Source organism: Mixophyes fleayi, chromosome 12 (assembly GCF_038048845.1).
Source record: "Mixophyes fleayi isolate aMixFle1 chromosome 12, aMixFle1.hap1, whole genome shotgun sequence".
In the NCBI taxonomy this organism is placed as follows: domain Eukaryota; kingdom Metazoa; phylum Chordata; class Amphibia; order Anura; family Limnodynastidae; genus Mixophyes; species Mixophyes fleayi.
In genome coordinates, this window is record NC_134413.1 from 42008726 (window position 1) to 42023775 (window position 15050).

The 15050-nt window shown below is 40.4% G+C and overlaps 1 protein-coding gene across 3 annotated transcripts in view; it reads right to left on the minus strand.

Moving 5' to 3' along the window:
• HECTD1 (HECT domain E3 ubiquitin protein ligase 1) overlaps positions 1-15050 on the minus strand; it is a 77459-nt gene that overhangs the window by 58364 nt on the left and 4045 nt on the right. For all 3 annotated transcript variants that reach the window (XM_075192223.1, XM_075192222.1, XM_075192221.1), the window contains exons 2-5: positions 6374-6620; positions 1062-1296; positions 412-639; positions 12-293 (exon numbers count right to left, since the gene is read on the minus strand). In XM_075192223.1, the coding sequence (XP_075048324.1) occupies positions 12-293; positions 412-639; positions 1062-1296; positions 6374-6513 (885 nt within the window). In that variant the 5' untranslated portion in view covers positions 6514-6620. The remainder of the gene's footprint in view (positions 1-11; positions 294-411; positions 640-1061; positions 1297-6373; positions 6621-15050) is intronic.

Below are 15050 nucleotides of genomic sequence, written 5' to 3' on the forward strand. Positions count from 1 at the left end.
TTACAACATACGTGTGTCACAACAGGTGATCCTCGGCACAGTGTAGACAAAAGGCTGACTATTGTAGAGACTTGGTTGCTGATTTTGGAGTCTCCAGAAGTTGAAGGGCCACCACTAGTGCCACGTCCTGGCTTACAAGCTGAAGAAGGACCTGACACTGTACCACCTGCTGCAGCCATACGTGACAATAGTTCTTCAGTGAGTCCATGCTGTGCTAACGGTGCTGGATCCACACCTCTGCGTGTAAACCGATCCGCTAGAGAAGCGAAACAACGCAGGGCACCATCTGACACCTACATGCATTTAAACAACAAAAAATAATGTTATGAAATAGCTATATAATCCTTGCAATCCTGTAAACAAAACATTTCTCAGCACACAATTATTCTGAGCTAAAGTCTGTACAATCACCTGATGGTCCTCATGTTTCAGAAGACTGGAAAGAGACTCTACACACGTTTCTAAAGAGGCATCTTGCGGCTCCATTTTCCCACAGAGCCGGGACACTACTGCCATAGCTGAATGCAGGGTATCCTTATGAACAAGATGCCCGCTGTCCCGTATGAAAGTTAGGACACAATTCAGGCCACCTGCTTCAAACACCGCTCCTGATTCACGCGTACAGATCAGCTCCAGCACCTGGTGAAGAAAATATTATGAATTTCAAAGAACTGCTTGCCATTCAGAGTAATTAATTGAATGTCGCTATCTACATACAATAAATATAGCTATTAAATTGTGATGTGGCGTGCTGCGGGGCTGCCCGGGTTCTAGGGTGGAATCAGGTTCACATTTTGGAGTAAGGAAGAATTTTGTCTTTATTTGTGTCCATAGAATGAAAGTTAAAATTTGTGTTTTCTTTTACTTTTTCTGGATATTTCAATGGTATATATAATATTACATGCAGGCAGTGAGCCATTGAATTTAAAGACAATGCATTTAATATTTTTTAGAGTAAAATGATCATATAATTATGTACCACTCCTTAGCCCCAAGCTACAGTGCTTTCAAATTGAATGAGTTAGCTCTCTTGAATAGCTTTTATGGACCAAACCTCTCACCTTCACACACTGCTCAGCCAAATCCCGACTGGTACGGTTATTAAGCTCTACCACCACAAGTCGATTGCAAAGTGCTTTAATAGCTCCTTCCACTCCCACAATTCGCCTGGTACATTCAGCCGACACATCCAGGTAATATGTAATAGCACGGGCAGTGACCTCAAGCACATTGTCAGGGGCACTCTCATCCAGAAAGATCTTGCAAAGAGCAGGCAGGAAAGTGCGTGGGGGACACCTGGACAATACATAAGGTGACAAGAGGGTTAGCAGTGAATTTGATGATTGGAGGTCAGTTGTGTGTGATCAATTCATAAATATGCATAACATAAAAGAATAATTTTGCAGGTGGGGGGGGGGGGTTCTTCCCCTAAGACCCTCACCATCTGCCCCATTTAGCATGGGAACTCTGCCAAACACCTTCAGCATGGCCGGCTCTCTCCGTAGCAGAGGAGATATGCCAATAAAGACATTCAACTAGAGATGCGGTGTCAAATCCTCGCTGTAGTTGTTATTGGGAATTTAGTACAACTTATTTTTAAACCAACACAAAACCTTTAAGATGTATTTAGTAGGGATATACTTAAACTTTGAAGACATATGTACAGGTGGTTTTCTATCTGACAATAGTGTGTTGCCACAGTGCGTTCAACAGATTATGTAAATAGATTTAAAGCTTTATATAAATATGATCAAACTTTCCTTATGATAAACACTTAATAACAAATTTACTCGGTTTAAACACCAGAAGAAAAACATAGCAAGGAGTGTTCATGAAATGTGAAGCCTTTTTTTTAAAAAAAACACATTGTTATAGCTATTGACCTCAAATTTTACCAATAATCAGGCTGAATACACTACCATATTTTAAATGGAGTTCAATGTTTAGCCAGATCAAAAAATGTATCAGCACATGAACAACCCTTTCTACACACAGAGAATTTAATTTACAATGCATAAAATCGTGCAAGAAGTGTTATGTACATTACATTATGTGCAGTACATTACAATGCACAAAATCGTGCAAGATGAGTTATGCTCTACGTCATCTCAGCACTAGTGCAAAAGTCAGGCTCTACTGGCAAGTGTAAATGACTGTGCGCAGTTCTGTGCAGTAATGAAAGCCCCTGGAAATGCACCACTTTATCTCATGTTAATAACCTCATTCATTTTTCACATTTACACTGATCCGTAAAACAAGGCGCACCAGTGCATCTACTCTGCAACGGGATACCCCGGCTCTCATAATTTCATTCCTCCACAAACATTGCCATCTTGCTCCAAAAAAAACACCATACTCTTTGGCAGACAGGTGTAAATTGAGGTGCCCGGCACCACCAACATAGGTTTTTGTGCTGTTTTTCACCCAGTTTGTGCTCCATAAGTGAGGCCCGTAAAATGTTGATCAAAAATAAATTATATATATATATATATATATATATATATATATATATATATATATATATATATATATGAATGAAACTATCCTTTGTATGCCCTTTAACAAAGGTTTAGATAAAGAAGTCAGAAATATATACAATTTGTGTGTGAAAAAAAAGCATGTTTCCCCATCACCCTATATCTCCCTCTACACATTCCAGTTCTCATTAATCCAGACTTCATTCCTAAAAGAGATTATCCTTATTTTTCCATCTGCAGCTTAAACAACCAAAGCCCTGCAGAAAATACTGTTACATTTTCACCTAACATTCAGATGCATGTATTCCAGCTAAACATTAACATGTTCTCCAGTTTAGATGCAGAAATAGATCAGTTAAAATACAATATCAGTTCATTGTTATATGTTTACATAGTAAAGTCTACATTGCTTTAGTCAGTACTAGAACTGTCACATACACCTGACAAGCAGAGTTGCAATTAAAGAGTGGAGGGAGAAAAAGGCAGTTTTAGATTGGGGGTGAAAAGGCTGTATGTGGCCATTAATGGTTCTCCTACAGGAAAGAGTAACTACTGAAAAACCTGTGCAAGCCATTATTCAACCTCTGAAAACAGCTGCTTAGCATAAATACTTAAACGTTCTCCAGCTCCAACAGGAGAGGGTAATACAATATATTTCACATGCTGCCTCTGAGGCATAGGAAATAAATAAGAAATCAGCATGAGTAAACAAAGTCAAAACAAGAAATATATGCAACATAAGGTACACAATGTGAACAGTAAGGACAATGAGGGACATTTACTAACATTATTATTATTATTCATTTTTATTTATAGGGAACCACAAAGTATCTGTAGCACCATACAGGAACAAACAATAGGACAGTACAATTAACTATAAACAGTATAACTCAGTTATCTCAAAGCACAGCTAAAGAGAGGCTGAAAGGGTGAGGGATATTCAGCAAACAGAAGTGGAGCGGTGAGAAAGAGAGATAAGTCTAGCAGTCACGTTGAGTACAGATCAAAGAGGAACAAGATGAGAATAGTGAAGGAGAAAAAGGAGAAGGTTACAGTAGTCCAAGCAGGAGATGACCAGAGTGGACGAGAGATTTGCTGGCATCCTGGGAGAAGAAGGGCCGAATGCAAGCATTGTTACTTAGCTGGAAGCAGCTGGATTTCGCATTAGAATGAATATTTGGGACAAAGGAGAGAGTAGTGGAAAGGCGGCAGGAGTTAGAGGACTGTGAGAAGATGAGGGATTTAAAGAAATATTGTTCAGAGAGTGAGAGGGCGGAACTGTAAGATGAGAGGATAAACTTAAAGTGGAGGAAATCGGCAAGGGAACAAGATTTTCTCCAGTGGCGTTCAGTGGTACAAGTACATTTTTGGAGGAAGCACGTGAATTTGGAGTGCCACAGTTGGGGTCTGGAGTAACAAAGGTGGACAGAATAAGTAGGGGCACATAAAGAGCGGAGGTGAGGGTGTGGTTGTAGAGGGAGGCCGCCGTGTTGGGGCAAGCTTGGGAGGAGAGTTTCAAGAGAACACAGCATAAAATAGCAGTTAGGTGCAAATTAACACTAAAACATATCTACCAACCAACTAGACATTTGCTTTCAGTGTCTACTATGTACAAAAGCAGTTACAGGCAACCTGATATACAGGAGAGCAGTATGCGCAGCTCTCCAACCATCAAAAGAGTGGCACATTGCCCTTAATTTCAACAATGAAAAAACTTCCTGAAAACAGCCTTGGAACGCCCACATCACTCACTCCAAAATAATGCCCCCACATGCCGCTCACTTGATCCAAAACAGCCCCCAATTTCCACTCAGACCTCCCCCACATGCCCCTTACATGTGATTCAGACTAGACCTCCCCCACATGTCAATCAAACCTCAACCACGTGCCAGCATGCCATATAGACCTTGCCACATGCCTCTTACACTTCCCCCACATGACTTCTCTCCTCGGCTTACTTTTAAAGATTGAGCCTGGAGAGGAAGGAGAGAGAGCACAATGCACTCCCTCCTCCTCTTCTGGTATGCTGTGTGACCTCCTGCACTGTGCAGAGGGTAGGTCACGTGCCACGGAGGTCACTGCCCCCTTCAGTCTCATTCTCTGCAACAAAGCAGAGAATTAACATAAGTGAAATCAACGAGGAACAGGAAACAGCAGACCACAGGTGAAGCCTTTCCATGACGCCTGTTGATTGGTTGGTATGATTTAGTGCACATGTGCACCTAAATGCAATGTTCAGAAATAATACTCAGTCACAGAAGCATAATATATTGCAACCTGTATCAAGAAACGTATATCAAATTGTACAGTATATCAAGAATCACAAAGGCAAACAAACTGGTAAGAGATTGAGACATATTGAGACATGAGGAAAAACGAGGAAAAACGAGAGAGAGACTGATGGAGGGAAAAAATATATGGAATTTAAAAAAAAGTGAGGAGCGACATAAGTTTCCATTTAACAAATACCAGATTCAGAAATCAATCACTTGAGCTTTATAAGGCAGAAGATGCGCTTCAAATTAAAATAAATAAAAAGAACAATGCATAAAAATATGAATTAACAGGTAAGCTCAACACAGTAATATCCTACTAAACATTGTTCTTTTTTAAGTACAGGTAGAACTGCGAACAACAGAGAATTGCACAGATTGTGTTCTCCAGACAGATACCCTGCGCACCAGCATGCACCGCTGTCAGTGTAGAAAAGCACGTCTTCATATCACCAAAGTTGTTTATTTTAATTACCCTAGGAATGGTCCCAATTAGGACCCATACAATTGCTTCAAGTACAGATATACTGTATTATTCTGGCAAAAAAAAGTAAACTATTCTGCTCAATGATATAAAGATGCAGCTAAAAAGCACAGACTGTTTTAGAAACCTATAGCATGATATTTAGTAATAGTTGAACAATGACATATATAAGCCAGTAAATTAAAGTCACCTGATGGTGGAAACCAAACTGGCTGTGTGTAGTTGTATAACTATATAGTCAAACTGGCCACAGACCCCTGTATTCCAACAATTATGGCAAACAAAGAGATGACAGAGTGTGTTCAGCCAGCACTTCTCTGAAGGTGCAGACATCATACACCTTATGGCAAACTGGAGGCCTACGAGCCAGCCACCAGACTAACATGGCTAATAGTTATGAACAGAGACATAACTTAGAATTCTAGCGCCTAGGGCGAGAAAGACTAATGCCGCCTCCCTAGACATCAATTTTAGCCAAACGAAACTAAAATATTCCTAAACTGCGCCCCCCTTCAGCATTGCGGTCGCCCCTATCGCACAGCTCTAGTTACGGCCCTGGCTATGAACACAACACTACCATCTACTCTGGATTTGAAAAGTTTACATGGCACTTAAGTGACTTGCAAGACAAACATTGCTGATACTGGCGCATTAAGAATAATAAACAAAAGTGGTATTTTAGAATGACAACAATATTAAACATTGCTTAATTAATGCAATGTTGCATTACTTCAGAATTGATGAACATAAGACGAAAATCAGCGTCTGCATACTTTAGAAAATGTTAATTAGTTAGCAGGCTGGCACCACACACGCAATGACTAGGAAACAAGACTGCAATAACATGGTAAGGTGTTCTGAAAATGTTTAGGGACCAACACCAAGTCAGATGCACTGCAGCAGGAATTACACTTTTTGCTTTTGAAGAATCAACTAAATAGATAGTTTGTAACAATAGGCATTAAATCCTATTCAACAAAAAAAAAAATTCCATGAGCAGAATAAAGTAGGAAACACAGAATATTTATGCAAAGCTGCAATATCGGGATTTGATAAGCCAAGACCAATAGTAAGTCTGCAAATCATGGCAAATATATTTATCAGTATTAAAGAGGAGTAACAGGATTTTGGTAACTTACGTTTCAAAGCATCGGTCCACATTATCAGACATGAGCAGCAGCATGCAGAGTTGTTCCAAGGCAATAAGCTGCATGTCTCTCTCGTCCCCCTGTCCCATCTGCAGCCATTCCAGTAGTGTATCCGGATCTACGTCAGCCATGATGGCTCTCTACCTAGAGAGCAGCTTCCACACCAGCCGTTGTGAAAAGGTCTATTGTTCGGCTCTTGATCACCCAAGAGACTTGATCTATCTGCTGGGGCCCTCACCTGCAGAGAGAAAGAGCAGGGATGGCCATGGGTTATTAATGTTGCATATAAAGCAGGTTAATCCCAGCCTGACCAGGGAAACACAGGCGCCTGTGAAGTGTAAGCCTCTGGTAAAAGCTGATTATGTATGTTCTGAACTCCACACAGCAGCCGGGTAGGAGACCAGGACAGGACACTGACAATCACAGAGCAACAGCCAACTCAATACGGGAGCTACATGCATGGAAAGGAGTTCGTGAATCCCACTGAAATACTTAAGTGTCTGTCTATAGAAACAAAATTGCTGCTTTTGACAACTTTATTACAGTAACTTGATTAATTAAATTCAGGGTGTAAACAGAATTTCAAACATTAGGAATAACCTCACAAGAGGGTGTAAAACGTTGTTCAAATTTTTTATCCTTCACATATTTTTATCTATTCAATACATTGATAACAGAACACCTACATTTAAAACATGTTATATTACTACTATTCATTGACACAGTAGGGGACTGTGGGCAGAATAGAGTGTACATAAAACAGGGATATACATGATCGACAAAATACGTGCAGATTTCAAAACAATGGTTTGGGGGAGCCCTGCTTGCGAGAGATTACAATCTAGTGGAAAAGGGGAAGAAAGGATAGGAGAGTGGGAGGAAAATGGGAAGGTAGTGGATGTATGAGTTAGTAATATAGGTGGGAGTAGAGAATGCTCTACTAAAAAAAAATAATGGTTTTCTGACAGAATTTGAAGATTAGAAACCTGAGTGAGAGTTTCATCAGGTACGGTAGATGACAAGGGTCGTTGGAGGCCATGAGAATAAAAGTAGGCCGTGCTTAGACATAACTATGAATATAGAGTTCAAGGATAGATGCGTGCTGGGCTTGCGAAGTAGCTGCAATCAAATCATAGCAGAACAGACCAGTCTTTGTTAAAATGACCACTGTGTTTTGTTTTGTTTTTTGGGTGGGGGGGGGGGGGATTTCCATGTCGGACAAGTACATTGATGCATGTCATTGGCTGATCAGATGGTTGAAAGCAAATAATAATCAGCATTTGACTAAAGGAAGTTCCAGTATTTTGATTCTATAAAAAAGTTCTACCACTATAGTTGGAGGACAAAAAAAAAAAAAGTTTGAGTGCTTTCTTGTGTCTAGCTGTATAGTCAAATCAGAGAATGCAAGTACAGGAAACTGAAAACAGTACTTTTTGCCAAAGCATTCTGGGATTGAGGATATGATTTCAGAAGAACACTTACTTCCTGGATGTGAGAAACAGAGAAACAACATAAAACACAATCTAAACATTTTATATAATACATTACATAGACACACATTTGTTATTAAGCAAATTTAACATTTGGCCATAGAATGTAAACAAATTGAAAGCTTTTGCAAGACCTCCATCAAAAGAAACACTTTAAACCTTTAAAATATACAAAAATACAAAAAGTACAGGTTCAGTATAATAATGAATACCAGAGGATGCTTTGTGATGTCACACACACACACACAGTCATGATCACTTCACCTACAATAACTGTGAAGACATCCCAGATCATACAGCAATGGATTGTTTAAGGAATGTTGTAAAAGGCTTATACTGTATTATTGTGTAATTGAAACTGGTTCCTCCTAGATCACTTTTAGTGGTAATTGGAAGAGACCTCAGATGGAGATTGAACTGGCGATTAGTATTGTGTATACATACAAGTGTTTTGGAATTTAATATGACCATAGTTGCCACCTGTCCCTAATTTCTAGGTACAGTCCCAAATTTTAAGGATTTGCCCCTGGAAATGTCCTTCATTTTTAATATAGATCAAATTCAGAATACAATTCAACTTATTCTGCATGTTAGATGTCATTTTTAACATTTATTCATAATCCATAGTCTTTAGAAGATGAGCAATATTTACAATGCAAAACATAAAATATTTATTCAGCAAAAAATGTCCTTGAGATATTATCTCACATTTCCTTCATGGATGACCTGTTCCAAGGACAGTGGCAGGTGGGGAGTTTGACTGGGACGGGACACCTGTCAAACTATAACAGAGGTGTCCTAAGGCAAGTTCAGAGAGGAGAGAAACCTCCCGTGGAACAGAAGGGCAAGCAGCAAAGTTTTGAGCAACACTACAAAATATTTTAAAAAGCTGGAAACTCTAAGATTGTTATGGTGGCTAAAATATTGTCTGTGTGGGTTCAATGGCTCAGTAAAATTGAATCAAAGTGCTATGGTACAATACAATGGTCAGAGGTGGGAACATGTAATTTATTATAGATTCTATATTTTATTTGGGGGGGAGAGGGGGCATCCCAGTCATTCCAAACTGTAGGTTCAATACATGCACAAGCTGATACAACGTGGAGGTAGACGATCTGAAGCGGTCCTGGAGCACATTGGACGTTGTAGTTGAACAACTAATGGTGACTTATACTCAGCCCAGTCCTGACTAGTAATGTGAGTAGATGTTTAGGTTCACAATAAACACCTTCCTGGAAATCACACTAGCCTTTATAAGAATGATAAATGGCTGCTGTTACAATACTTCTATAAAAAAACACCAAGAAAGGAGAACACAGAGCAAGAGACACTTCCCAGAATAGCCAGGCGCTGCAGCTAATTTGTCACTATGTTAAATGTAGTCACATGGAAGCCCTTGCTGTTCCATTCCTAAGGCGAGTTTCCGCCCAAGAGCAACACAGTGTTTAGGAAGATGTAGTGTAAACCTGTCATTAACATACCTGTAATAGGTGCTAATAATAAGCACAAAGCTGCCTCCTTTGTTCCCTGAATCATAATAGACTAAGTGCCGCCCTGCCATAAATTACTCCTAACCACTGACATGGCACATTGTATGCATCATGGATGCTTCATCTACAGTCTGCTATATTTATATCCATAAATGACAGCATTACAGTTTCAAAAGTGTTAAAATTTGATCTGTGCCTATGTTACTTACAAAGACCTAACTATTGTCAAAACACAATAATATAAAGTATTAAAAATTACTTTTTAATACTTTAGATTAAATTTACAGTTCTAAAAAGTGCACATGGACCTTCACAAAGTGAACTATAAAGGGTGGTGTAGCGTCCAAACTCCTATGTACTGAAACACTGAAGAAGTGAATGGAAAACATTCTTTCCCAGTCACACAGGAAAAATTAAGTTTTGAAGACACTGCATGCAATGTCTACTGAGCGTAATCGCTGCCGTGTAACAGGATGAGCGTTCCCCCATTCACCTCAATGCGTCAACGGTAGCTATTTGAGCTCTATGAACATTAGCACTTTTGTAGCTGGAAAAACGCCAGTGTGACATCACCCTAAATGCGTGAGGTATAGAAATAGAAAGCAAAAAGGTGGTGCCCCAGGTTTCACTTAAGTTAACCAGCACTATATAACATACTCCAAAAACATACTGGTAGGTTAATTGGCTGCTATCAAAAATTGACCCTAGTCTGTGTGTCAGTCTGTGTGTCTATATTAGGGAATTTAGACTGTAAGCTCCAATGGGGCAGGGACTGATGTGAATGAGTTCTCTGTACAGCGCTGCGGAATTAGTGGCGCTATATAAATAAATGATGATGATGATGATGATGATGATGATGATGATGATGATAACATACAACATATAGTGAACATATTTTTTACCAGCATAAGCTTCAGTAAGACTAAAGCATTCTAAAAAGTTTTCTATCTTTACAGTTAATTATATATACCACACAACCAGTGTGGGACATGAAAAGGGAGTGAAATACAGAGACCACTCTCTACAGGCTACACTCATACTTCACAATAATTACTTCCGATTGGTTACTGTAAGCACAACTATATTAAAGTGGACTTGTCCTAATTTTCCATTTTAAAAGCCAACAGTTTATTTAAATATGTATATTTTTATTCCCAAGAAGTGCGTATTTGCCCACACCTGTTAAATATTGAATTGAGGCGTTTCAATCAGACCAGTTGCCAGGTGTATAAAATGAAGCACCGAGCAATGCAGTCTCCATTTACAGACATTTGTGATACAAAATGTTGTCGTTCTGACGAGTTCAGTGATTTTAAGCGTGGTACTGTGATAGGATGCCAAATTCCATCCCTGCTGGATATTCTGTAAGTGATATTATAAAAAAAGTGGAAGCACTTACGAACAACTGCAACTCAGCCACAAAGTTGAAGACCATGTAAAATCATAGAGCGGGGTCAACAACTGCTAAAGTGCATGGTGCATAAAAGTCGCCAACGCTCTGCTGATTCCACAGCTGAAGAGATCCGAACTTCAACTGCCATTAATGAAAGCACAAAAACTTTGTGGCGGGAGCTTAATAGAATGGGTTTCCATGGCTGACAAGCTGCATGCAAGCCTCACATCATCAAGACTAATGTCGATGGTGTGGTGTAAGGCACACCTACACTGGACTGTGGAGCAGTGGAAATGTGTTCTGTGGAGTGACAAATCTCGTTTCTCTGTTTGACAGCCAGATGGGCGAGTCTTCTTCTTAAAATAAAAACAAAACAAAACTGAAAAGCAATGTGGGAGCGACTAAAGGAGTTATGGCTCTCCGAAAACACTATGGATAGAATGCAGACGTGTCGTTGCATCCCAACTGTGGAGGTAAATGCCGGCAGATTAGTCAGGCCATGCGAAATGGGAGCACCGGACACCCTGCTCAGAAAAGCCACATAACACAGCCTTTAGTAGACTCAAAGGGAACGTCAGAGAAGGAAGAGGGAGAAACCATGTTAGAAACTTTTTATAATGTAAACCACTTAGCATGGTGGCTATGTGGTTAGCACTACTGCATCACAGTGCTAGGGTCATGAGTTCAATTCGCGACCATGGCTTTATCTGTGTGGAGTTTGTATGTTCTCCCCGTGTTTGCGTGGGTTTCCTCCGGGTGCTCCGGTTTCTTCCCAGACTCCAAAAACATACTGGTAGGTTAATTGGCTACTATCAAAATTGACCCTAGTCTCTCTCCCTGTATGTGTATGTTAGGGAATTTAGAATGTAAGCTCCAATGGGGCAAGGACTGATGTGAATGAGTTCTATGTACAGCGGCTGCGGAATCAGTGGCGCTATATAAATAGGTGATGATGATAATGTAATTTTACTCATTTTTGCTCATTTGGCGGATGCTAGGAGAACGTTACCTGCCTGACTGCATTATGCCAACTTTGAAGTAAGGATAATCTAATGGGCTGTTTTCAGGGTTTGGCCTAAGCCCCTTATCTCCAGTGAAGGGAAAACTTAATGCTTCAGCATACCAAGTCATTCTAGACCAGGGATAGGCAACCTGCGGCTCTCCAGGTGTTGTGAAACCTCAAATCCCAGCATGCCTTGCCACCTATCTGCTGGTTATCTACTGGCAAAGCATGCTGGGACTTGTAGTTTCACAACACCTGGAGAACCGCAGGTTGCCTACCCCTGTTCTAGACAATGCTATGCTTCCAACTTTGTGGCAACAGTTTGGGAAAGGCCCTGTTCTATTCAAACATGACTGTGCCCCAATGCACAAAGCAAGGACTACAAAGACGTGGTTTGATAACTTTGGTGTGGAAGAACTTGACTGACCCCCCACACAGAGCCCTGACCTCAACTCCATCAAACATCTTTGGAATAAACTGGAACGGAGATAACGAGCAAGGCCTTCTTGTCTGACCTCGTAAATGCTCTACAGAATGAATGGGCACAAATTTCCACAGAAACAATCCAACAACTTGTGGAAAGCCTTCCAAGGAGAGTAGAAGTTGGTATCACTTCAAAAGGGGGACCAACTCCATATTAAAGTATATGTATTTGATTACAATGTCATTACAGTCCCTGGTGGTGTAATGGTCAAGTGTCCAAATACTTATATATATATATATATATAAGCCTAGCAGCGTGTGTGTGTAAAAAACTATTTTCTCAGAAAGGGCTCATCCAATTGACCTGAAATTTGGTATACTGACATTATTTGACAAAAAAATTAGAATAGTCAAGTCAGTTAACTTCCATCATCCCCCCTTCCCCCCGTGGGAGGGGTAGTAAAGGCTAAATTTACCAGTTGAGGTCTCAAACTCTTGACCGTGTGGGTATTAATTTACCAGAGCCTGTGTTTGGTCATGGACAATTGTATGTCGCATTTTCACGAGTACGGAGAAGCAGTGATGTGAAAGTGCAGGTTATGAATACTGCCCTTCAAGACTGATTGAGCACAGCGATAAGGTGTTTAGCAGAAACGTTGTGTATCGAAGGTTTTAGACCAGTAACACGATGGAGATTAAGGATGTGGCGATGAAGATGAAGGATGAGGTGATGGAGAAGAATGATGAGGTGGTGACATTTTATTATTATTAATTTTTATTTATAGGGCGCCACTAGGTATCCGTAGCGCCGTACAGGGACAAACAAAGTTACAATACAAAGGTGAGACAGCACGATACAGTAAACAAAACGCACAGTAACTCCGAGATCTAAAGCACAGCTAGAGGGGCAGGGGAGGGGAGAGGGGAAGGTCCCGCATACGGCGGAGCCCAAAAGGGCACGGAAGGCAGGGAAACCCCCAGAGTGGAGGGGGGGGGAGCAAGAGGGAACGGGGAGGAGGAGGGCAAGGTAGCTGGAGAGCAGAGTTAAAAGTGGTGAAGACAGGAGGAGAGATGACCCTGCTCAAAGGAGCGTACAATCTAAGGGGTGGGGAAGACAGACAGAGAGACACGAGGGAGGGAGAGAAGGAGGATAAGGGAAGGGGAGTGAAGGGGAAGAGGCAGAAGATCTGGTAGGGAGTTAAGTGGGAGACTGGAAGGCTTTAAGAAAAAGGTGGGTTTTTAGAGCCCGTTTGAAACTGGACAGATTAGGGCAGGTTCTGATAGAGGGAGGGAGCTTGTTCCAGTGGAGGGGGGCAGCGCGGGCGAAGTCTTGGATACGCGCATGGGAGGAGGTGATCAGGGGACATAGTGGACAAAACCACGTTAAAAAAGTGCGCTTACGGCGGGAAGTAACACTCTTCCCCTGAGGAGGCCTGGCCTAGCCCCAAATGCATGACAAGAACCTTTTTAACACCTTAAGTAGCTTGATTTGACTAGAATGCATGAGTATCATGCACGGGTTAACTTGTGTATGCATATATATATATATATATATATATATATATATATATATATATATATATATATATATACACACATATTTTTCTCAAATTACTTGAATCTGCTTTTGTTGTGCGAAGTGAAAGCTGCTGAGTATAAACCGCTACGACTTCACTACGTGGAAATTAAGTAGTAGAAGACTGTGCTTGATGGGCATTGGGCCATTATGCTAGGTAGTATGTAGTGAGCATAGGGAAACTGTCGCGGGGTGTTGGGTGGTATATAGCTGGCATGGGGCCCTTACACTAGGTACAGGAATGTAAATGAAAGACGTGTTTATGGTGGGTATCTATATCGATCAGTGAGGTTGTCTTTAAAATATCAGATAAATAAAGATGTGTCTGTGCGTTATTAACAACAAGATACATTTTGTAATTACATGTTCTATACTTTTCCCAAAGCATAGTGGTGGTAGCCTACTACAAAGTTTTAGAATGGCAGGTAAAACGGTTTACCCCCTTTGCTAACAAGGGCCACATACAATGGCAACAATAAAGAGGGTCTAAGAAAAAAATAGTATATAAATATACTTTAAAAATAAGTTTTCTGGAGCCCAAAATATACATAGGGTTGTATTATTTACATACTACTGATTTAAAAAATGGTGGCATATGCATCTAAATTAAAATTGTTTTTATGTAGTCTGCTATATAGAAACTATTGCTGAATGATGCAAAAAGCATCACAATGAAACAATATTTTAAGCTATGATACCAGCCACTACTGAGAACATGTAAAACTCATTTTGTGGCGAGAAAAATATCAAAAATAATATTAAAAATAATATCAAGTAATTTGACACGGACAAGTGCTAAGTACATCTAACACGCATGCAACAGCGAACACCCCCATGCGCCAAGCTCCTCCCATTGGAAGATGCTACATTTTGCAGTCTCTCACATGTTTTCGCCTACAAATTCATGTACTTCACCATATAAACAGGTGCAGTCATGCCAAAATAGCTGCATGAACACTCAAAATGGCATTCGTGCTGTGTCCCTGTATTTTTACCAGTTTGTAAATGAGCTTTACCAACATCAATCAACAAATAAACAGTCAGGTATTTTTATAACATTTATCATTTTACATAATCACATATGTAGCTTGTTCCCCTTTCCAGAGCACATGCTTGGGAAAATGTTACTATATTGCTAAAGAGGGCACCTTGTAACTGAAGATGCATGTATGAATGTAATAATGTGTAATAATGTTTAAAACACATTAAGCCCCACACCTGTGGTCTAGTGTGGGGACCTGGAGGTGTTCGGCTGCTCCACTGAACCCCTTGACAAGGAATGGACAGCAACGG